Source organism: Mustelus asterias, chromosome 5 (genome assembly GCF_964213995.1).
Source record: "Mustelus asterias chromosome 5, sMusAst1.hap1.1, whole genome shotgun sequence".
In the NCBI taxonomy this organism is placed as follows: Eukaryota; Metazoa; Chordata; class Chondrichthyes; order Carcharhiniformes; family Triakidae; genus Mustelus; species Mustelus asterias.
In genome coordinates, this window is record NC_135805.1 from 140,492,891 (window position 1) to 140,518,185 (window position 25,295).

The window sequence follows — 25,295 nt, forward strand, 5'->3', positions numbered from 1 at the left end:
GCAACAAATGCTGGTCTAACCTATGATGCCCACCAATCCACCCACTCCCCCCCCCGCCCAAATGAGAACACAAAAAAAACTAAGTTGACTTCATGATTCCTATAATTTGGAGTGTACCATATCCCACCCAATATAAAGATAAATAATAGCTAGACCAAGAACGCTTGATGTAACACCAGTTTCTGGAAGATATTGTGTGCTGCCATACAATGTTTTAGGAGTGGTGTACAGGCCCCCTAATTGTAACTACATGGTAGGTCAGGGTATAAAAGAAGAGGTAATGGAGCTTGTCAGAAAGCTACTGAAATAATCATTTTAACTTACATATAGATTGGAAAAAGCAGACGGGCAAAGGTAGTGTGGGCATTCATAGAATGTTTTCAGGATACTTCCTTAGAACAGCATGTTCTCGAGCCAACCAGAGGGCAAGCTATAATGCACCTGTACTGAGATAGGATTAACTGATAACCTCATTATGAAGGCACACCTAGGTAGTAGCGATCATAGTATGGTTGAATTTTACATTCAGTTTGAGGGAGAGAAGAGTGCACCCAAGACTAGTACTTTAAACTTAAATAAAGGCAATTATGAGGACATGGAAGTGAAGTTAGCTAAAATGAACTGGCAAATGTGCTTAAGGGATAGATAAAGAGAGATTGAAAGGAATATTTCAGAATTTGCAGAGTAGACACATTCCAATTTGCCCAAATTTGAGAGTTTGGAAGGTGATGTCAAAAGAGACTTAGTAAGCAGCTGCACTGCATTTTTTTTTGGCAGACAGTACTACCATTGTGTCTGATGGTGGATCTGGTTAATGTTTAAGATCGATGGGTCCGGGTTGGTCCACCCATCGACCAGCGGGGTGAAATAGTAAGATCACGGCCCTGGTTTCCACACTGGTGGAGACGACAATAATCTCTCCCTCAATGTCAGTAAAATGAAGGAGATAGTCATCGACTTCAGGAAGCATAGTGGAGGACATACCCCCTGTCTACATCAATGGGGATGAAGTGGAAATTGTTGGGAGCTTCAAATTTCTAGGTGTCCGGATCAGCAACAACCTGACCTGGTCCCTCCATGCTCAAGCTATAGTTAAGAAAGCCCACTAATGCCTCTATTTTCACAGAAGGCTAAGGAAATCAGGGATGTCCACTATGACTCTCAGCAATTTTTACAGATGCACCACAGAAAGCATCCTTTCTGGATGTATCAAATCTTGGTATGGCTTGTGTTTTGACCAAGACCACAAGAAACTACAAGAGGTTATGAACACAGCCCAGTCCATCACGCAAACCAGCCTCCCATTCATTGACTCCATCTACACTTCCCGCTGCCTCGGAAAAGCAACCAGCATAATCAAGGATCCCACGCATCCCGGATATACTCTCTTCCACCTTCTTCCATCGGGAGAAAGATACAGAAGTCTGAGATCACGTATCCATTGACTCAAGAACAACTTCTTCACTGCTGCCATCAGAATTTTGAATGGACCTATCTTATATTAAGTTGATCTTCCTCTACACCCTAGCTATGACTGTAACACTATATTCTGCACCCTCTCTTTTCCTTCTCCCCTGTATACTCCATGAATGGTATGCTTTGTCTGTATAGAGTGCAATAAACAATACTTTTCACTGTATCCCAATACATATGACAATAATAAATCAAATCAAATCAAAGACCAGTTGTAATTCTTGCCAGTGTGAAGCTTGACCGGCAAGGAGGTAAGTGTAACTGAACTCGGACAATAGCATCCTGGACTCACCAATGACAGGCTAAGCATGTCATTAATATTGAAATTGGCAAAATAGAAGCTAGAAATCGGGTGCGAACTTTATTTCTTTTGCCTCTCAGCTACCTCCCCTCACCAAACATCAGGCAGGAGGAGGTCATAAGATCGCGTCCATTATATGGGAAAATGCAGCAGCCAAGAATGGTTGTTAGCATGTGGAATTTTTTTAATGAACTGTTATTAATTCAGAGACTATAGATGCTCAAAAAGCAAAATATCAAGAAGGATTGAGAGAATGGTTCAGATGGAAAGAAAAACCCATCCAAATGTACAGGGCAGATAGCCTGTATATTATAAACTCTTGATTCTAACTGGTAATAAAAAATAATTCTTTGATTGAAATGGTGATTAACAATTTAATTTGAAGAAATGTGCTTAAGATTCTTCCTTTGAGCATTTTGTTTCCTTTGTACTGCATAGTCCTGCTTTCAATGCCATTTAAACCAGCTGCTATGATGTAACGGAGAGCAGCCTTGGTGATGACTCTTGCTCTTCCCCATGAGGAAGCAACTGACTTCCTTCTGGTAACACAACTGTGAGCAAGAACTCCACAGCATGAGAAACTGGAGACAGGAAACCACATCATGATACTGGCATCATATGCTGATCTTGTTGTACATGCACTGTCACCATACCATTCTGATGACTAAACAAGATACATGTGTAGCTCGGCAGAGAAAATGAGGAATCTGGTAAAACTTCAACACCAGAATTGAAAGTAGAAAAGTACAGTTCTTTTCAATTAATTACCTGATGTGTGCATCTTATATAAAACTGTATTAAAGACAAAATACTGTATATACTCATGTAAAAAATTATTTTTGACACCAATATTTGAAGCCAAAAGTCATAGTGTTCACCTTTACAGAAGTAATGTTGAGGTGTTCACATGCATACTTTATTATGTCTTTATGAAATTCAAAAAAGACCACTGTGATAGAATAAAGTAAAAACCAAACGCAAGTAATTCATATTATTTAACATATTTATGTTTTATTTTTTCACAGGACATGGGTGTCATCGGCTAGGTCAACATTTTTATTGTCCATACTAATTGCTCTGGAGAAGGTGTTGGTGAGCCACCTTCTTGAACCGCTGCAGTCCACATGGTCAATACACCCACTGTTGTGAGGAAGGTAGTTACAGGATTTTGACCCAGAAACAGTGAAGGTATGATGATATATTTCCAAGTCAGGATGGTGTGTGGCTTACAGGGAAATTGCAGGTGGTAGTGTTCCCATGCATACTGCCCTTGTCTTTCTAGGTGGTAGAGGTTGCAGTTTGGAAGGAGCTGTTGAAAAAACCTTGGCGAGATGCTGTAGTATGCGCCAGTGGTGAATGGGATGCTTTGTCCTTCATGGTGTCAAGCTTCTTGAATGTTGTTGGAACTACACTCATCCTGGCAAATGGAGAGTATTCAATTACACTCCTGACTTGTGCCTTGTAGATAGTGGACAAGATTTGAGAGTCAGGAGGTGAGTTACTCACTGCAGAATTCCTAGCCTCTGACCTACTCTTGTAGCCACAGTATCTAAATGGCTGATTCAGTTCAATTTCTGGTCAATGGTAACCTCCAGGATGTCGATAGGGGGGGGGGGGGAATTCAGCAATAGTAATGCTATTGAATGTCAAGGGAAGATGGTTGGATTTTCAGCACTAGTCAGAGTACACAGAGCAAAAGCGATTGGTGGTTCTTCTCCTGAAAGCATAATGTGAAACCACTGCCCCCGCTCCATAAGGTAAAGTATCATAAGCAAGCGGTAATGGTAACTTTGGATTAAAATGAACCAATACTTCAGACTTCTGCAAAGCACCCTTGACATCCTCTTCTGCTTTCTCACATTCTTTGTCCAATTCCATGACCATTTCACACATACTAAATCATGCAATGGCTTTAATAATGTAGGTAAGTCGAGATAAATAATAAGAAATAAGAACAAGAGTAGGCTGTTCGGCCCCTCAAGCCTGTTCTGTCATTCAATAGGATCATGGCTGATCCGACATTCCTCACATCCACTTTCCTGCACTTTCTCTGCAACCTTTGATTCCCTTACTGATCGAACAACTAACTATTTCAGCCACAGCTCTCTCTGGCAAGAATTTACCATAATAATTTATTAATCTCAGAAAGGACCTCAATTGCATCACATTCATCAGATGTGGTACTTCTAAGATAGTTTCCTTTTTTGGTGCTTTATGTAGGTTTTGCTATCAATAATGTGACCCAAATACTGGACTGATATCTGGAAAATGTCCCACTTTCTTGATAATCAGACCTTGTGCTTGAAGACATTCCAATGTTGCTTCTAAATTATTCAAGTGTTCTTCTTCACTGGAATCTGTAATTAGAATATCACCCAGATAACACTGTACACCAGGAAGACCACTTAAAATCTGATCCACCCATCTTTTATAACAAAAAAGACCTTTATGAGTATCGATGGTAAGTAATAGTTGAGATTCAGCAGCTACATTCATCTGTAAATATGCTTGTGAAAGATCAATCTTGCTGAATTTCTGTCCACCTGATAACCCAGCAAACAAATCTTCAATTGAAGGAAGTGGATATTGATCAGCACATAACGCTGAATTTGGTGATTTTAAAATCACCACAAATACGAACTGAACCATCTGGTTTCATGACAGGTATGATGGGAGTAGCCCAGTCATTCATTGTAACCGGCTCACACTCTAGTGTTAGTAAATCATACTAATTCTTCTTTGATCTTGGGATGAATTGCATATTGCACCGCTCTTGTTTCGAGACTTTTTGGTTGACTATTAAGTTTTATCTTGAGTTTCATTTGAGCTAGTGTCTCTTTGAATACACTCTTGTTTTGATCCAGTAGGTGCTGTAGGTCTGTTTTGGCATCAACCAATCTGTTGATAGCACTCCAGTTGAGCTTTATGTCCTCCAATCACGATCTCCCATATAGAGCTGGAAAATTATCATGGAACACATGGAAGGGTAAATTCACTGTTTGCGCACCCAACTCTACGTTGATCATGACATAACCTTTTAATGGCACAATCTCTATGCATGTCCTTAAAATCATATCAGCTGATTTTAAAGGAAGATGCTTCACCTTTTGTTGATATATAGTCTCAGGAATTAAAGATACAGCAGCATTAGTATCAACCTCCATCCTGATCCTTGTGGGAAGGTGGTGGCTTAGTGGTATTATCGCCAGACTATTAATCCAAAAACTCAGCTAATGTTTCCAGGTTTGAATCCTGCCACGGCAGTTGGTGGAATTTGAATTCAATAAAAATATTTGGAATTAAGAATCAATGATGACCATGAATACATTGTCGATTATCAGAAAAACCCATCTGGTTCATTTATGTCCTTTAGGGAAGGAAATTTGCCGTCTTTACCTGATCTGGCCTACATGTGACTCCAGAGCCACAGCAATGTGGCTGATCCTCCAAGCGCAACTAGGAATGGATAATAATTGCTGGCCAGCCAGCGACGCCCATGTCCCATGAATGGATAAAACAAATAGATTGTCCACTTAGATTCTGGGTGATTCTGAAGTTAAGTGATTCACCCTGTATGGATAAGATGTTTAGATGGAGCTCTTCTAATATTTCTGGATATTCTCTTCTTCCATGTTGTAAATTATTATGGAATGCAATTTGTTCTTCTTCTTGAAGGTACCCAGATTCTCCTTCTGAATATCCTTCTCTGGGGAAGCTGATCTAGTCCAACAAGCTTTTGCAATGTGACCCATTTTGCCACAATTCTTGCGCTAACTATCCTTGCTCCAGCATTTACTTGCTGAATGGCCCATTTTGACACATCTGTGATATGCTGTTTTGACTTCTTATGGGCAGTTCCCAACTTGTGGATCTTCATTCCTGCACCAAATTGTGAAGCCTCTTTTGCAGCCAGTTTCATTGACACTGCGATTGTGACTGATGTCTTTAAAGTCAAAGCATGTTCGGAAGCAATCTTCTTTGGATAGCCTCATTTTGGAGACAATAATCTAGACAATCTCAAAGAGTATATTCGCCAAACTCACAATGTTGTTCCAGCTTTTTTAAGATAGCCATAAACTTTTGCCTTCCACTTCATTCCTTCGGTGGAACCTGAACTGTTGTGCAATGAGCAATCACTTTAGAGTGTAACACTTTTCAAGGATCTTTGTCAAGTCAGTTTGGATGCATCAAGCACCATAGCAAATTGAAGGTTTTACTTCCTATTGTACTGAAAAAAGCTGGTAAAAGCAACTGGTTTGCAATTTTATTTGCTTGTATAAAGTATTGAAAATGCTGTACAAAAAAACTCCATTATTAATTTTCTTCATTGGAAGGACCCAAGGATCCTAATTGACCTGCCATTTCTCTGAAGGGCACAAGCAACTGCAGACTGGCTCGGTATATATTTTTTAAACTAATACTCCCCATTTTTTTACCCTGGAGACCATTGACTCACTCAAATGACCCCGGCCACACAGCAAAGCATCCCTTCTTTTCAAATATGCCAAATACTGCCTGGAATCTCATCTTTCTCAGATCGGAAAAAAACCCTTTTAAAACTGCACAGAATTATTTTTCTTATTTGCTCTTCCTTTTGCCACTTCAATCATTAATCCTGTTGTTGCATCTCACCAGCCTTCTAATATTGGAAGTGAGGATACACAATTTTTTCCCCCCTCTACTTAGGATCTTTTCTTGATGTTCTCAATTAAAATCCCTACTCATCGCCAATTTTCTTTTTGTAACGTCCTACCTATGTTAGGGTTGTGGGTTTTAAACAAAAGGAAAATACATGCTTTCACATGTAGATTGAAAGTAACACACAATAGGCATATTTAAAGAGATGTTCTCTGCACTGCACAGAGTACAAATAAACTAAAAACAGGACTGAGGTGAAATACACCAATGACATCACTATGAAATCATGTGGCCAGATCTGAAATCCTAATCATGCAACTACTTAAATATATAATAGTATAAAGTCCTACTCTTCTTTCTTCTTATGTCCAATTCCGGGCACCATGCCACAGGGGCAACATCCTGGTCTTCATGGGAATACTAGAGTTTGCAGTTCTCCTGGTGTGTGTGGGTTTCCTCCAGGTGCTCCAGTTTCCTCTCGTAGTGTGAAGATGTATAGGGTAGGGGAATTGGCCGTGGAAAGTGTACCTAAACGGGCACTGGAGTGTGGCGACGAGGGGATTTTCACAGTGACTTCACTGCACTGTTAATAGAATATTGGACATATTGAAAACAAAATTGGCAGAACTTAATCTAAAATTTACTAATCGCTCTTCTGAAGTTTAACAATAACAGGATTACATTTGAAAAAGATTTGATTGATTCTCTCACTTCCCTAAATCCAAACTGACTCCCCCTGCGTTCCCTCCCGACGGCGTGCAGCGTTGCCGGTTTGGGCGACGGTTGGACTCCGCCCTGCTGAGCAGCTGGGTGAGGATCGCAATCAAACCTAACGGACAGCGCCGCGCGGAGGGAGCACGCGCCACGGACAGTCAGAGGGAACGGCCGGCTGGTCGGGGCGGAACGCGCACGAATTCTAATCGAACGCAACTGCGGCGCGTGGGGTGACCGTTAGTCCGTGCGCGCGGCTCGGCCGCTTCAGCCGAAGATGTTCGCCGGGATGGACGTTGTGCCCCAGTCGCCGGCCCGCGCCTGTCGGCTGAGATCCATCTCCAGCAGCGACTGTGGGCCTCGGTCACCACAGCCGCAGAAAAGAGGTACGATTGATAATGGAGACCTCACTCCCTTGCCGTTGGTTGCGTTTTTTTTACACATTATTGATGAACGTGACGAATGTTGCCCGACGAGACTATTTTCTTCCCTTTAGCCACACCCTATTCCCGTCCGATACTGAGCTGGGACCCGAATCCATCTACATCAAACGAGTGACCTGCTAGATTTCCCCCCAGTTGGCGCAGACTAATTGCAATTAACTCTTCAATTTGTTTTAAGATGAGCCGACTCGGTCCAACCCAAGGCTTGAACCTGTAACCTTTCTTTGACAATTCAACTACTTGCTTTGAAAGTTTACTACCTCATCGGGGAGCTGGGGGAAACCATTCTGAAGGCTGAGAGGAGATTTGACAAGAGATGCCCAAAATCAAGAGGGAGAACTGGACAGGGGTAGAGTACTCTCTGGTAATAGGACCCAGAATTTGAGGACTCAGATTTAGTGATTTGCCAAAGAAGCAAATGTGATGTGAGAAGAAAACTTTTTGGGTTTGGTTTGGGTCTGGAATGTATGTTTACAAGTGTGGTGGGGGCATTTGAATAGAAACAGTATAAAGTTTACTTATTATTCCCCTAGTCACCACAGTCCAGTACCTGTTTGGGTCAATGTACCTATGATGTGGAGATGCCGACGTTGGACTGGGGTAAGCACAGTAAGAAGTCTCACAACACCAGGTTAAAGTCCAACAGGTTTATTTGGTAGCAAATACCATAAGCTTTCGGAGCACAGCTCCTTCGTCAGATGGGGTGGATATCTGTTCTCCAACAGGGCACAGACACAGAAATCAAGTTACAGAATACTAATTAGAATGCAAATCTCTACAGCCAGCCAGGTCTTAAAGGTACAGATAAATGTACCTAACCAGCATGTCTTTCGGATTGCGGGAGGAAACCAGAGCACCCGGAGGAAACCCACGCAGACCATGGGGAGAACGTGCAGACCCCATACAGACAGACACCCAAGCCGGGAATCGAACCGGGGTCCCTGGCACTGTGAGGCAGCAGAGCTAACCACTGCCAGTATGTGAGGGTTCAGGGAAAATGCCAGGGAATGGTACTAAGCCACAATGTTTGGAGAACAGCCACCACCTGTGCAGTAACATTCCTGCAATTTTAGCAGAGACCAGTACTTTATAGAAAGATAATGTTGTCTAAACATGTATGTAGTTGCAGCTATATTTTCTGATTTTTTGCTATTATGGTCCCATTTACCTTTTACACCTGTCATTTCTATTATTTCTTCTACAATTAGTTTTAAACAATAGAACAGTAGCATTTCATTAGCTTCATGTATTTGGTAGTATAACGGACCAGGTCAATCATGCCTTGTTACAAAACTTATGAAACTTAATAGTTTATATGGGTCTTAATATTTTTATTGTAGTGATGATAAAGCAATATTTCATTGCAATTAGGCAATTACATGCATCATGACACTCATTGCAGAACCTGTTTCAAAATGAACTACAATACATAGGCCATATTGTTGATCTTAAGTTACCACAATTCCAAAAAAATGCCATGAAAAGACATATAGGGTGTAGTTTTATATTCAGCATGAAAATTGAACCATCTGTGATTTGTGTTTTACAGTTAATGGATTTAAGTAGTTTACTTATGTAAGTGAAGAAGTATAGCCTCTAGCCTCTTGCACCTGATACATGACCTCATACATGGTCCTAGACTCTCCCCTGAGAGGAAACATCCTCTCAATATTGACCCTGTCAAGCCCCTTAAGAATCCTGTGTCTCCGTGAGATCACCTCTCATTCTTCTAAATTCCAATGTGCAGAGTCCCAACCTGTTTAACCTTTGCTTATAAGGCAACCCCTCTATACCGAGGATCATTCTAGTGAATATTCTCTGAACTGCATCCAATTAAATGATATCTTTTTAAAAAAGATACCAAACTGCTCGCAGTGCTCCAGATGTGGCCTCACCAGTACCTTGTTCAGTTGCAGCAAAACTTCCCTATCTTATACTCCAGCCCTCTTGAAATAAGGGCCACCATTCCATTAGCCTTGTACCTGCTGCACCTATGTGCCAGCTTTCTGTGTTTCGTGCACAAGTACTCCTAAGTCACTTTGTGGTGCAGCTTTCTGCAATTTTTCTCCATTTAAATAATACTATTCTTCTGTTCTCCCAGAATGAAAAACTTAACATCTTCCCACAAGGTGGTTGTAGAGGGTAGTTTTTCAAACTGGAGGCCTGTGACCAGCGGTGTGCCTCACGGATTGATGCCAAGTCCACTATTATTTGTTATTTATATTAATGATTTGGATGAGAATTTAGGAGCATGGTTAGTAAGTTTGCAGATTACATCAAGATTGGTGGCATAGTGGACAGTGAGGAAGGTTACCTAGGATTGCAACGGGATCTTGATCAATTGGGCCAGTGGGCTGATGAATGGCAGATGGAGTTTAATTTAGATAAATGCGAGGTGATGCGTTTTGGTAGATCGAACCAGGGCAGGACTTACTCAGTTAATGGTCGGGCTTTGTGGAAAGTTATAGAACAAAGAGGGGTACAAGTTCATAGGTCCTTAGAAGTGGAGTCACAGGTGGGCAGGGTGGTGAAGAAGGCATTCGGCATGCTTGGTTTCATTGGTTAGAACATTGAATACGTGCGTTGGGACATCTTGTTGAAGTTGTACAAGACATTGGTAAGGCCACACTTGAAATACTGTATAGTTCTGGTCACCCTATTATAGAAAGGATATTATTAAACTAGAAAGAGTGCAGAAAAGATTTACTAGGATGTTACCGAGACTTGATTGTTTGAGTTATAAGGAGAGTCTGGATAGACTGGGACTTTTTCCCCCTGGAGTGTAAGAGGTTTAGGGGTGATCTTGGAGGTGTATAAAATAATGAAGGGCATAAATAAGATAGATAGTCAATATCTTTTGCCAAAGGTAGAGGAGTCTAAAACTAGAGGGCATAGGTTTAAGGGGAGAGATACAAAAGGACCAGACTCTCTACCAATCTTACCCATATAACTGTCTTTTTTGTTACCCATGTAACTACTCTGGCAGCTTGTTCCAGGGTCCATAGGGGCAATTTCTTCACACAGGGTGGTGAGTGTCTGGAACGAGTTGCCAGAGTAGTATTCGAGGCGGGTACAATTTTGTCTTTTAAAAAGCATTTAGACAGTTACATGGTAAGATTGGTATAGAGGGATATGGGCCAAACGCCGGCACTTGAGACTAGCTTAATGGTAAAAACTGGGCGGCATGGACAAGTTGGGCCGAAGGGCCTGTTTCCATGCTGTAAACCTCTATGACTCTAGTATCCTCCATTTGCCAACCTTTTGCCCACTTACTTAACATATCAATATCTCTTTGTAAACTGTTTGTATCCCTGTTGTAGTCTGTTCACCACTTGGCTCAGGCACATCATCTGATAAAGTTGGTCCTTTTTCAGCTTCTACAGATGCTGTTGTTCAATTGGTGTGGAATCTGAATTTGACTCAATCTTGGTCATGGGTCCAGGGGTTTCCAAACCTTGAGTGTCACGTGATGGCCTTTCAGAGACCAACTCTGCAAATTATTTTTTTGAAGCGAGGATTTGATCTGTGCGCCTCCTCCAAACTTTCTCATTCTCAGTTTCCCCATATAAGAAATAGGCCTCATCTTTGTGAGTATTGTCGCAGGTACCCACTTCTCACTTGAAGAGTAGTTTCTCTCTAAAACTCTTCCTCCTCAATTAAAACTTCTTGGTTTTGATGTCTGTTCATGCAAGTAATTTAGTTTTGTTGTTGTTGCTCTACTATGGTTGAAGTGTCAGGCGGGAAGAGAAAATCAAATTTTATTCTCAACTTGCCCTTTAAAAACAATATTGTCAATGAGTTTTGGGTTGGTACATGGGCTGTGTTTCTGTAGGACATGAGAAAGTTGTTTACTCTTTTGACTCACGGTCCTTCATCCTTCGATGCTTTAATGGCATTCTTCAATACTGTACCAATCTTTCTGCCAACCTATTGGTGGAAGGATGGTAAAGTGCAACCCTGATCTGCTGTATGCCATGGTTTCTGAGTTAGTTCACAAATTCCCTTGATATGAACTGAGTTCTGTTATCATGAAGTAATTGCTCCAGTCTACCAAATCGTGCAACTGCTTTGACTAGTTGTTTGATCGTCTTTTCAGAAGTAATCTACTTCTTCATGATTTTGGGCCATTTGGAATCTGCGTTCACTAGGACAAAAAACATATATATTATATATATATATCCCTCAATTGGTCCAGCAAGGTCAATATGGACTCTTTGCCATGGTTGTCTCGGCCAACCCCATGGGTGAAGTAGTCGTAGAGGTGGAATATTTTGTATTCTAACACAAGACTGAAACTGTCCTACACTTTCTTCAATTTGAGAGTTTGGTTCTGGCCACTAGAAATAACTTCTTGTGAGTTCTTTCACATACTTTTGGATATCCTTCATGAAGTTGATCCAGTATACGACTCCGCAAGCATGGAACAATCACTACTCTAACCCTCCAAAGCAGTACTCCATTTTGTATCGTTAATTCAAGTTCCCATGTTCAGTATGGCTTGAATTCTGGATTCTTTCTGTGTTTATCCAGTGGGATTCCTTTCGAGATCATGTCTATAACCTTCCCCATCACCGGACCTGACCTCCTGTGTCTTTGCACTTGAGAAGTGTACTAGATACACTATCGACCTGAGAAATGTACAAGATGTTCTGCTGTGATTTGGCTTTGTCCCGAATTGGTAGACGTGATAGAGCATTGGCGTTTACATGTTGCTCAGATCTTCTGCATTTAATCTTGTAACTATGCGCTAATAAAATGACTTGCAGCTAGAGATGATATTCCTTTATATTGTTCAAAGGTCATTGTTAAAGGCCTGTGGTCTGTTAGCAAGGTTAAATTTCTTTCATATAGATCGTGATGAAATCTCTTGATTCTAAAAACGGTACTCAGGGCTTCCTTTTCCAATTAAGCAAAATTTTGTTCAGTGCTTGTCAACGTTCATGAAATGAAACCTATTGGTCTTTCATCTCCATTTAACATGATATGAGAGACAACTGCATCCGCCCCACAAGGCGATGCATCACATGGAGGTGCATTTTCAAATTAGAGTCAAAATGAACTAAGACTTCCAATGTCGTTAGCATATATTTAACTTTGTTATATGTCTTTTCACAGTCTTTTGTCCAAGTCCATTATTGGTTTGCACATAATGTATAGAGTGGTTTTAATATGGTAATGAGAGTTGGAATAAATTTTTCATTATGATTGATGAGTCCTAAAAAAGACCACAGTTGCGATATATTCTGCAGTCTCGGTGCATCTAAAACTGCAGTCTTTTTTTTACGTTCCTTTTAGAGTCCGTCTCTATCAATTACATGGCCTAGATAACTTATTGATGACTTGAAAAATTCACAATTTTCTTTCTTCACACCAAAACTGTGCTTATCCAGACTCTGTGTTTCTAAGTTCTGTAAATGTTTCTGTTCATCTTTGCCTGTTATTAAACTGTTGCCCAAATGACACTGGACACCATTAAGACCATTTGGAATTTAATCCAATACTTTTGGAATAAGGCTGGCGCTGATATTCCGAACAGTAGGCGTTTATATCAGATCAACGCTTTGAGTAACAATAGTTAACAGTGGCTGCAACTCAGTTGCCACCTTCCTTTGAAGGTATGCTTGGGACAAGTCTGGGACAAACTGTTGACCTCTAGACAATCCAGTGCATAGATCCTCAACTAATGGTGAGGAGTACTGGTGAACACAACACTGGATTTATTGTCGTTTTGAAGTCACCACAAATTCTTATAGAACCATCTAGTTTAATGACGGGGATGATACGAGTTGCCTAATCACACTCGGTTACAGAGTCGATCATTCTACCTTTCATTAATTTTTCAAGTTCCATTTCAACTTTTGGCTTGATAGTGTAAGGCACAGTTCTTGCCTTTAAGCATTTTGGGGTGCTATCAGGTTTTATCTTGAGACGTGCCTCGATTTCTGTCATTTCCCCTAAAGCATTTTCATATACCTTCTTGTATTTTTCTAAAAGTTTCTGTAATGTGTTCTTTCTAACAACTAATTGGTTAATTGCTTGCCAATTTAGTTTGATTTTGTTCAACCATGCTGTTCCGAAAAGTGCAGGAAAAGTTATTTTCGTAACATGTAATGGCAATTTTTCAGATTGGCCATTTGTTTCAACTTGCACTATGATATAACCCTTCATTAGAACTACCTCTTTCGTGTAAGGTCTCAGGATTATATTAGATGGTTTTACTGGTACAGTCTTGAGTTTTTGTTGACATAGATTTTCAGAGATAAGAGATACAGCAGCTCCCTTATCTTTGATTTTAATTTTGTTCCCATTTAATTTTGGATAGACTGAAAGTCTCTGCATATCATCTTGCATTGATAATGCACTGAGTTTTAGTTCTTTGATCTTTGTAGACATTGTTTTTTCTTGGGAATCTTCATTGTCTTCAGTCATTCTGTAGACTTGTTGTGTAGATTTGGTTGCTTTCTTGTGTTTTCCCTTCTTGATTCTGATTGGTCTAGTGCGCGTTTGTTATGTGATGTTTCTTGCCACAATTATGACATTTATTTTCTCAATACCAACATTCCTATGGAGAATGCCCCACCTGGGCATGCTTGTATGATGAAAGATTTTTCTTTTCTCAGTATTCATCTTGTGTATTTTGGCGCTAGCTCCAATTTGGGAAGCTTCTTTAGTGGCCAATTCAATGGACAGTGCAATCTCAGTAGCAAGTTTTAATGTTGAAGAGCCTTTGATGAGCAATCATCTTTGAATTGCTATATTTTGAAGTCCACAAACAAGTATTGTCTTGCAGAGTATCTTCAAGGGTCGGTCCAAGCTCTCAACTCTTTGCTAGTTTTCATAGTTTGGCTACAAATTGTGAAGTATTTTCCCCCTCTTGACTTCATCGATGAAATCTGAATCTCTCCGCTATGACTAAAGGTTTGGGCGAGAATTGTTCTTCAAGGGTTTTAGTGAATTCCTCATTTGTTTTTGTACCAGGTTTGACAGGAGGACAAGACTTTGTAATAGAGTGAAGGCTTTCCACTTATTGCACTTAAGAAATTTGTTGCTTTAATGTCATCTGGTATCTTGTTTTCAGCAAGGTAATATTGAAATCTCTCTTTCATGCTTCACATTCTCATCAAATAGTTCTGTCGTGCAACCTAGTCCCACTAGCACAGTTACCAGTTCTTCAATTGTAGTATTTTCTTTAACTTTCCTCCCCTCTGATTTATTTTCTCTTCCAATATAATTTATGTTATTTCTGTTGTTGTTTATTCTATAAAAACTCTTGGTTGGATTGTAGCTTTAAACATTTTTTTCTTATTTTTCAAATGCCAACCTCTTTTAAAACCAGGCGATTTCCGCTTTAATTCTGCTTAATCTTGGTTACTATCACATTCGTTTGATGAGCAGTTGCTTCTCCAAAAGCCAGTTTCTCTCTCTCTCTTACTGAGTTCAAGAACCCGACGCTGCAGCCTGCCATGTGTGAAGGCACGCAGCTAGAAAAGACAATCTGCTTCAGTAAGTAAACTTATTTTTACACAGCCTACTCCCTTATTTTCTTTCTTTGCTCATTTTCTCGGAGACTTTGAGCCCACCAGTTGTGTTAATCGACTTGTATTGCGTTGACGCGCTCGCTAAAAATGTTATTTTCTTTTCCTGCTTCTGACTCTCTCAGTGCTCCCAAGATCATGGTCGAGTTGGGGGGGGGGGGGGGGGGGGGGGGGCAGGTTGCTTGTGCTGCAAGGAAGGGTTTAAACTACATTGGTAGGGGAGTAGGATCCTCAGTCGGGAAGCAAATGAGGGGCTGAAGGAGTTGCAGTACTCCGCAACGGCAAGTTAAATAGACACGATATGCAGGAGTACGGCAGGGAGCGGGGAAAACCTGTTGGATTAAATTGCATGCATTTCAATGCAAGAGTGCTGACAGGTAAGGCTGATGAACTCAGGGCATGGACAGGTACTTTGGCGTGGAATAATATGGCCATAACTGAAACATGGCTAAGCAAGTGACTGGACTGGCAGCTTAATGTTCCAGGGTACAGGTGCTTTTGATGGGACAGAGGTGGAGGAAAGAGAGGAGGGGGGAGTTGCATTTTTGATTCAGGGGAGCATCACGGCAGTAGTCAGAGATGAAATAACAGAGGGATTATCCAGTGACGTTTTGTGGGTGGAACTAAGAAATAAGAAAGGGATGGTGACCTTTTTGGTGTTGTACTATAGGCCCCCAAATAGTTAATGGGAATTAGAAGAACAAATATGCAGGGAGATTGAGGAGACTTGCAGGAGTAATAGGGTTGGCATGGTAGGGAATTTTAATTTTCCTAATATAGACTGAGACTGCCATAATGTTAAGGGCTTAGATGGGGTGGAATTTGTTAAGTGTATTCAGGAAAGCTTCCTCGGGCAGTATGTGGAGGGTCCTACTCGGGAAAGGGCAAAACTTGACCTACTCTTGGGAAATAGGGCAAGCGACTGAGGTAACGGTGGGGGACCACTTTGGGACCAGTGACCATAGTTTTATTAATTTTAAAAGTTATGGAAAGGGACAAAACTGGTCCACAGGTGCAAGTTCTAAATTGGGGCAAGGTGAATTTTGATGGAATTAGACAGGAGCTTGCAAAGGTTGATTGGAGTAGCTTGTTTGAGGGCAAAGGGACCTCCGGTAAGTGGGAGGCCTTTAAAATGAAGTAGTTGGAGTTCAGGGTCTATATGTTCCTGTTAGGCTGAAGGGCGAGGCTGGCAAGAGGAGGGAACCCTGGATAACAAAGCATATTGAGGTTTTGGCCAGAAAAAAGGAGGCATGGCTCAGGTGCAAGCAGCTGGAATCAAGACATTCCCTGGAGATGTACAGGGGATACAGGAGTATACTCAAGAAGAAAATTAGGAGGGCAAAAAGGAGGCATGAGGTAGCTTTGGCTGTGAGGATTAAGCTGAATCCAAAGGGATTCTTTACGTATGTTAAAAGAAAGAGAATAATTAGAGAATAGGACCCCTTAAGGACCAAAGTGGACACGTGAGGAACCGTAGGAGATGGTCAAGGTTCTCAATGAATATTCCTCCTCTGTGTTTACTGTGGAGAAACACATGAAGACTTGGGAACCTGGGAAAGTTAATGGTGATATATTGGGGACAGTTCGCATTACAGCAGGGAGGTGATGAATGTATTAAAATGTATGAAGGTGAATAAATCTCCTGTCCCTGACCAAGTATATCCAAGAACACTGCGTAAGGCTAGAGAAGAAATTGCGGGTGCCCTGGCTGAGAGATATTTGCATCATCGTTAGCCACGGGTGAGGTCCCAGAAGACTGGAGGGTAGCAAATATTGTGCCCTTGTTTAAGAAGGGCTGCAAAGAAAAACCTCGGAATTATAGACTGGTAAGCCTAACATCTGTGGTGGGTAAGTTACTGGAGTGGATTTGGAGGGATAAGATGTACATGCATTTGGAAAGATAGGGTTTGATTAGTAGTCAGCATGGCTTTGTGCAAGGGAGATCATGCCTTACAAATTTGTTAGAGTTCTTTGATGAAGTGACCAGGAAAGTTGTTGAGGGCAGTGCGGTAGACGTAGTCTGTATGGGCTTCAGTAAGGCCTTTGATCAAGTTCCACATGGTAGGTTCTGCTCTGGAAGGTTAGATCACATAGAATCCAGGGAGAGTTGGAAAATTGGACATACAATTGGCCTGATGGTAGGAAGCATGTCGGACTGGAGACCTATGACCAGTGGTGTGCCTCAGGGGTCAGTGCTGGGCCCATTGCAGTTTGTTATCTATATCAACGATTTGGATGAGAGTGTACAAGGCTTGATCAGCAAGTTTTCAGATGACACTAAAATAGGTGGTATTGTAGACAGTGAGGAAAGTTATAAAAAATTGCAGCAGGATCTTGATCAGCTAGGGAAGTGGGCCAAGAAATGGCAAATGAAGTTCAATGCAGATAAGTGTGAGGTGTTGCATTTTGGAAAGTCAAATCAAGGTAGGACTTTCACAGTGAATAGTAGGACCTTGGGGAGTATTGTGGAATAGAGGGACCTTGGAGTTCAGGTGCACGGTTCTCTAAAGGTGGAGTCACAGGTAGATAGCGCAGTGAAGAAGACTTTTGGCATGCTGGCCTTCATCAGTCAGGGCATTGAGTATAGCAGATGGGAAGTTATGTTGCAGTTGTACAGGACATTGGTGAGACTGCACCTGGAGTATTGTGTTCAGTTTTGGTAGTCTTACTATAGGAAAGATGTTATTAAAGTAGAGAGAGTGCAGAAGAGATTTACAAGGATGTTGCCAGGACTCGAGGGACTGAGTTATAGGGAGCGATTGGACAGGTTAGGACTTTTTTCTTTGCAGTGTCTGAGAAGTGTATAAGATCATGAGAGGTATGGATAGGGTGAATGCACTGTCTTTTTCCCAGGGTTGGGGGAATTGAGAACGAGAAGGCATAGGTTTAAGTTAAGAGGGGAAAGAATTAATGGGAACTTGAGGAGCAACCTTTTTACGCAGAGGGTGATATGTATGGAATGAGCTGCCAGAGGAAGTGGTTGAGGCAGGGACATTGACAACATTTAAAAGGCATTTTGACAGAAACATGGATAGGAAAGGTTTAGAGGGATATGGGACAAATGCAGGTAAATGGGGTTAGCTTAGATGAACATTTTGGTCGGCATGGACTCGTTTGGGCCGAAGGGCCAGTCTCTGTGCTGTAGATTCTATGATCCTATGGGTTAAAAAAAAACTAAGGCATGGTCTGGAGTGCTTTTTATGGAATTTTAAAATTAATGTACACCCTTGGCAAAGGCTAAGAAACCTGTTTCCAACGGCCAGATTTACTGCACTTCAATCAGTGGAGGAATGGTCTCCTAAAAATCGATCCTTGACTCGAGGTCCAGGTCTGAATTGTTTCTTCTGACTATTTTTACTGGAAAACCGCAATCGTTCCCAATTTCGTCTTTTACTGTCATATACTGCAGTGGTCAGCTCACTTTAGCAGCACAGACAAAAGAATGAAAGGTTGTTGTGCTGTGGGTTACTTAACCAGTTTGTGGAGCTCTATTAGATAGGTGTTGCTTTCTTATGTTCCAGGATGGAATAGAGGGAAAATCTCCCAAAAGCCTCTGATGATGTCACCACATAATCATGTGACACACTACACAGATGCATTGGTTTACAATAAATAACAGTCAATAAAAAAATCAAAGAAAATAAAAATTAAATGTGAAGGACAGAAGTAAACTATAGGCAATCCACATAACTTGTATCAGTAATGCTTGTAATTTACACAATCTGTTCACATGGTTTAGTTTCTGTAATTTATGTGTACAAATATTGTTAGAACACTTTCTAGCAATCAAATGAAGACACAGTCCATAGAGATTATGTTCTTTATCTTGTTTATGGTTGATATTAATATTAATTGGGAAGTAAATTTGAGAGCAATTACTCAACTAGAGATCTGAATTAATTTATTGTAATTGTGTTCACTTCTATTTTTTTCAGATAATTGTATTTCAATATTGACTGGACTCAGTTCTTGCAAAAAGAAACTTTCAAAGAAACCAGGGTACATGAGGAATGTTGTTGAACATCACCCTCCTCTTGTTGGTGTCTACTTTGTATCACAACATGTCGAAAATGAAAGAAAGACTTGTACTGACTTGTCATCTTATAATAATAAACTGGAGGGATACTGCTTAAACGATCTTAAGCATCTAAGGGAAGACAAAAGTACAGTTTTAAATCACTTAGCTGCTGAAAATCCAACCGTTGCAGCATTTCAGCCAAATATGATGTCAGAAAGCATTTTGTGTTCTGATTCTAACCGTCAGTGGCCTGATGATTGTGATGGGTCCTGTTACACTGGAATTAATACTTGCTCCAAGCACTTGCCAACAGGCTGTCTACAGAAGCAGGGTGCTGGCCCCACACAGTGTGTAAAGGAAAAGGGTATTGATGTAAGCAAGCCACAAGCTGTTACGAGTCCAAATAAACAAGTAGATGATGAAAAATTGCCAAGACTGCAGCCTTGGGACATAGATGAAGAAGTAAATTCAGCTAATGCCTTCATTTCCAGCTTCAGTTTCATAGAACTGTCATTAAATTGTAACAGCATTAATGCTGACGGTAAAGAACTGCAGCAGAATGGATTTGTTTCAACTTTACAGCTTCCCCGTGCTGAACCAGATTTGAGACAGAAGGATTATGACACAGGCTCACTAGATGCAGACTTTCCATTTCTCTGTTCAGCTGATTCTTCTGATTACTCTTCTGGTTCATCTGTAACTTCAGGGTATGAGAGTATCAACACTGCCTTTGACCAGAAATGTAATTCCTTATTAGGGAAGTATGAACCGATTCTTCAGGATTGTCTGCTTGAAAACAGAATGACGTTAAAGGTCAGTGTTATCAGGATACTCTGAATTGATAATGTTCAACATTGCATGTTCCATTATATCATAACTGCAATGTCTCTGAAGCAAAATTTATTTAGACTGTTGTATCAGTTTTTAAAATACATTCTTGGGATGTGGGTGTCACTGGCTAGGCCAGCATTTATTGCCCATCCCTAATTGTTCTTGAATTCAATAATGTTCTTCCCTTCAGAAAGTAAGAATATTTTTACAACTCTTCCTTCACTTATAATGGTATCTTCTGAGAATTTTCTAAAACCTTTGAAACTGTTTGCCAAGTCTATCTGCTCTAATAAAATGTTTATTTTGTCTCAAGAAAATATGGTCATAGATTATTAATGTTAATAAGTAGGTGTAAAAATATTGTTTCAAGTTGTGAAATCAATATTCAAAAATTGTGAGTGTGACTGTCATTTACCCACAACCCTATAGTTGAACTGTATCCATTTTATACCATCAGTGAAGTCATCTGGTGACTATCTGGGGGAAAAAAATGTTACTCTGGGGCGGAGTTCTTGCAATGATTTTTGTTATGAGATGACTGTTACGTTGCTTGTTAAATTAATTTTGTATTACACTTTGAGGTTCATTTTGATAGTTTGTTGCATCCTTCAAAATGTTTCATTGGAGGCGAATTGCACTTTTATTTATTTTTGGTCTGAAACACTTAAGGAGGCTGTCGAATGTTATTATTACTATTCCGATCCCAGATGATACTACTGGACAAGTCGAATCTCAGGGTGGAACCCAGCTTGATAGATCCAAGCTTTTATTTTTTTATTTAAATGTGTGGGAGGCAGCTACTGAACAGAATCAGGGGGTTAACTGATGACCTTTTAATAAAAATAAACATTTACTGAACAAGCAAAGATTAACTATAATACACATTTCCTTCACCTCAACTATATATTTACAGATATATATAGATTTGTAAGGATAACACTCGTTACAGAATCTTTCTTGTATTTTGATATTCACAGTAAGTACACAGTGCATGTAAACCAATTGGCAAAATGTGATCAGACATCCCACACAGATGCCACCCAAATGACTTCTACGGATTTTGCATCAATTTTCCCTAGATGCTTGTCAAACTATGAACCAACTGGTCTCACTGGAACTCTGTCTTCTGCACAAGGGTTTCCAATCTCCACTCTTGAAGAACATGCCTTGAAATATTCTCCCTAATGACACTTTCTCCCTGGACACCTCCAGGGTTTCAACTTCTCCAGGGTTTCAACTACTCCTGGTATTCCTCTGGATTGCCACATGCATTCAAGCTACCACGCAATCAGATACCCAGCCATACCAACAGAATACCACTGCTTCACAGGCCATATTAAGGTGTCACCAACCTTTGGGTTACCTTCTCACAAGCTAATGTTCCCAGGTCTGCACCTTGCAGCCTTATTTTAAACTTGGAGCCTCTCTGCTCCTCATTCTCAACTTTACTGAACAGAACCTTTTTTTTCCTGCCAGATTCTTGTTCTTTGTTTCTTGACTTCACAATTTTCACGTTCTTCTGCTCCATTCCCTGGTTTCTGGGGCTTTTCTTTAGTTTGAGATCTGCTCTCTGCAGTCTTTCTTCTTGTTCCCTGTTCCAGAGCAAAGAAAAGAATGAAGAACATTACAGCACAGTAACAGGCCCTTTGGCCCTTCAAGTCAAAGAAGATTCTGTGAAAAGCTCCTTGCTTCTAGGTTACATTCTTTGAACTGAACTCATTCTGCTTTTTGCTCCCCTGTGGTCTCTGTTAATATGCAACAACCCAGTTTTTATATCCTGTGTTTGCTTTAGGATCGTAAAGCTTCATTACAATGCAGGCATCTAAACGAGCCACAGACTTGAAGGCAACTTTTAAAAATGAAATTAAAACTTAAAGCTATATGTTATGCCCAACACACACACACAAATACAAACATAACATACTTAAGTTATGAAGTTTAATTTATGCATGTGTAGAAATAGAGCTGGTGGCAAACTCTACAAAACTTACTAGGTTGTTATATAAAAAGTAAAATTAGAGTCATAGAGATATACAGCACCGAAACAGGCCCTTCGACCCAACTTGTCCGTGCTGACTAGGTTTCTTAAACTGAACTAGTCCCATTTGACTGCGTTTGACCCATATCCCTCTAAACCTTTACAATCCATGTCTTTTAAATGTTGTAAATTGTACCTGCCTCTACCACCTCTGCCGATTGAGATGATTGTATGTGGGGACACTGTTGTTCATTATATTAGCTGATTACATGCAAGGCATGACTTTGTGAGGTCTTTCACTTTAATATATACATGGCCCAATTTTGAACTTTATCGATAGTTTTCCCCAAGCGATCAATTCGTCTTTACATTTCTAGCCATGCTAGAAAGAAATAATTGCTTGGCAATTTGTTTGTCTCATCATTGTCTAATTCGTTTTCAAACTAAATTATGAATATCACATCCCCCTCTGACCTTCTATTTGTTAAAGTGCTGTTTTTGATTGCCTTACAAAAGTGAATGTTAACCTGGAATATAATATCTTAATGTCAATCCACTGAAGTGCACTCAGTGGACATATATTTTGGTTTAAGCTGGCTCCTCAATCTTTAGTCAATGCCAGCTCTTCATTCCTAAATAAATTTGAAAATTATGCATTCTTCCCATTTTTGATATCTAGTTACATTGTCATCTCCTCTTTTAAAGAGGAATCCCCTCATTTGCCAGTATCATATTCCTCCTATTATTATATCTAATTTTGATTGTTCCAGAGTGCACTCTGCAAAAAGCACAAACCAGCTCCAAATCAGATAGAAAATTAAACATCAACATGGGCATGTGACGGGGATTACTCCAGTAAAGATGTAGTGGTTGAACAATACCTTGTGCTGATTCATATCGCTGCGAAACTGATACTGTGCAATTTTTTGGAGGCATAGTGAAGGCACTTTACATACCAGTGTGGTGTGGCTGACCTCCCAACAGATACACGAGGGTAAAATCTGTGCAGAACCAAATTATCTGAATTGACTCTTCCACCCTGTAAGTAGATCTGACACTGATGTCGTGGAAATCTTACAGACTGTTCTGCATGACACCTTCGTGAAGAGAAAAGCCAAGTTGTTCATCGTGACTAGCCGATGTAGATGACATCTAACAGCAGCTAGCTAAAGAAAGAATATTTTGTCTTTGTGCAATGCGTAAGAAATAATAAATGTGTTTTTAAAATACATATTAAGAAGTTTGATCGCTGTGCACATAGATAGATAAGAAGTAAGTGTATTGTATATAACTTAGCTCCAGGAAATGGAGTCTTAACAAACAATACCTTTCTGTTATAAATGATCTGCAGAGATCCATACAGGTTGAATTTTGATTCTGGTGAATTTCACCATTCTCAAAGAATTCAGTTGGGAAATGTTCAAACGTGCCTGTATGTTGTGTTTTAAATATGCTTGTGTTTTAATTTATACACCTTTTCTGTTTTAATCTGTAGCTTCAATCTTTGATCCTAAAGCTGAAGAAACTTCAGAAGGAGGCTGTACAGGAAGATGATTATGAAAAAGGTGAACCCCTGTTGAATTTTGTCATAATTATTAATTGCATTATTCCAAAATGTTATACAAGTCAGGAAATTGTGTTTCTTTTGAGAATACAAGCTGAATTTCCTCATGCATAGGACTGAAAAATTCAGTCCTATTGTGTTCATGTACAAAAGGTATGTGAATATAATGGTGAAATGGGATAAGTGCCTTTTTATTTCCTCATGGGTTGTGGGCATTGCTGGCAAGGCCAACATTTGTTGCCTATCTCAAGAATAATTAAGAGTCAACCATGTTACTGTGGGCCTGGAGTCACATGTAGGCCAGCCAGGTAAACATGACACATTTTCTTCCCTAAAGGACGTTAGTGAATCAGATGGTATTTTAATGACAATTGGTAATAGTTTCATAGTCACTATTACCGAGAATAGCATTTGGTACCACATTTTTAAAAAACTCAATTGAATTTATTAATTAAATTTAAATTTCACAAACTGCTGCTGTTTGAACCCATGACCCGCTAGCATTCTCCTGGGCCTCCCGATTACTAGTCAAGTGACATTACCACCATGCCACCATCTCCCTGGATGCCCCACAAGGCAAATTGAAGATTTTAGCCTCCAATGAGTGGAGTTGGGACTTTCTGTTTATCTACTGGTTCAGTACATTTAGGCTACAGCTGGTAGTCTTGCATTTCCAATATTGCACTGAATTACCTGTATTTAGCTTTAGACGTATTTTCTGCTAAATTCGCTATTCTAATGGTGGAATATATTTCATTAACCATTTTAGCATAAATTAAAATGTCTTTGGAACTTTGCTGTGCAGATATATTTACTGTCATACTGACAGAATTGTGCAGTGGATCAACCTTACTTTGCAGTCTCATTTTTCATGCAAATAAATTTAGTTTTCATTTCTGAAAAATCACATTAACAGTTTTTAAATTGTAATTTGATTTTGTTGTAGTTGACAAGTTCAGCAAGAAATTAGCGGAGTTAAAAAGAGAGAAGAGTTCCTTAAAGTTCCAGCTGCCTTCCTACCATCCTTGTATTGCAAAATTTCTGCAAGAAGCTAAAATTCAAGCACAAGCTGCTGAGCAGCATAAGTATGTACATTATTCTATTATCTGAATAGGAATACAACTGAAAAGAAAAGCCTGTGTATGTAAAGAAAAAAGGAAATGTTGATAGATTTTTATATAAATTTAAAGAAGATAATAATTATACTAGAAATGTCTTAAATTGTTTGTTTTTATATATATATTGTTGCCATTATTGGAACATAAAGGTGGGCATTCCATCTCTTGATTTCTCTCGTGACAGCAGCTATAAATAGTGTCTCTGAATTCCAGAGTACTTCCATTGTAATCTGTAGGATATGCTGACCTTTGCCATTTCTAGCCAGTATCTGGGATCTAAAACAGATGCATTGAAGTCCATGCATGTCCTGAGGTTAGAAAGCACATAAATCAGGTTAGCACCACTATTTTTGCTGTCAGTGATTGGGACCGTAAGTGCACCGTAACAGGCACATAGGTTTAAACTTCAAGTGGTCTTTGAGGCTCTTTAATATGCACCAAAGCAGTCCATAAAAACAACAAGCTTAGAGACTCATGGTTTCGTTGAAGATTGCCAGGTTCTGAGAGAGAGTTGAATAAAAAATAATTTTACAGGACATCTTAAAGTGCTAAACAATCAATGAAATACTTTTGAAATAAAAACAAGAAATGCTGCAAATAGTCAGCAGATCTGGCTCTGTCTGTGAAGAGAGTAACAAAGTTAACCTTTAAGATTTGTGACCTTTCACCAGCACATTTTTGTCTA

At 40.0% G+C, this 25,295-nt stretch overlaps 1 protein-coding gene across 4 annotated transcripts in view; it reads left to right on the forward strand.

The window, feature by feature from the left end:
• The first annotated feature begins 7,253 nt into the window (after window positions 1–7,253).
• Window positions 7,254–25,295, forward strand: part of disc1 (DISC1 scaffold protein) — a 94,982-nt gene continuing 76,940 nt past the window's right edge. For 2 of the 4 annotated variants that reach the window (XM_078213410.1, XM_078213411.1), the window contains exons 1-4: window positions 7,254–7,509; window positions 19,037–19,932; window positions 23,424–23,493; window positions 24,439–24,577. In XM_078213410.1, coding sequence (XP_078069536.1) covers window positions 7,401–7,509; window positions 19,037–19,932; window positions 23,424–23,493; window positions 24,439–24,577 — 1,214 coding nt within the window. In that variant the 5' untranslated portion in view covers window positions 7,254–7,400. Of the gene's footprint in view, window positions 7,510–14,544; window positions 14,649–19,036; window positions 19,933–23,423; window positions 23,494–24,438; window positions 24,578–25,295 lie in introns of all 4 variants that reach the window. The other 2 variants (XM_078213412.1, XM_078213413.1) reach the window with 2 other exon arrangements.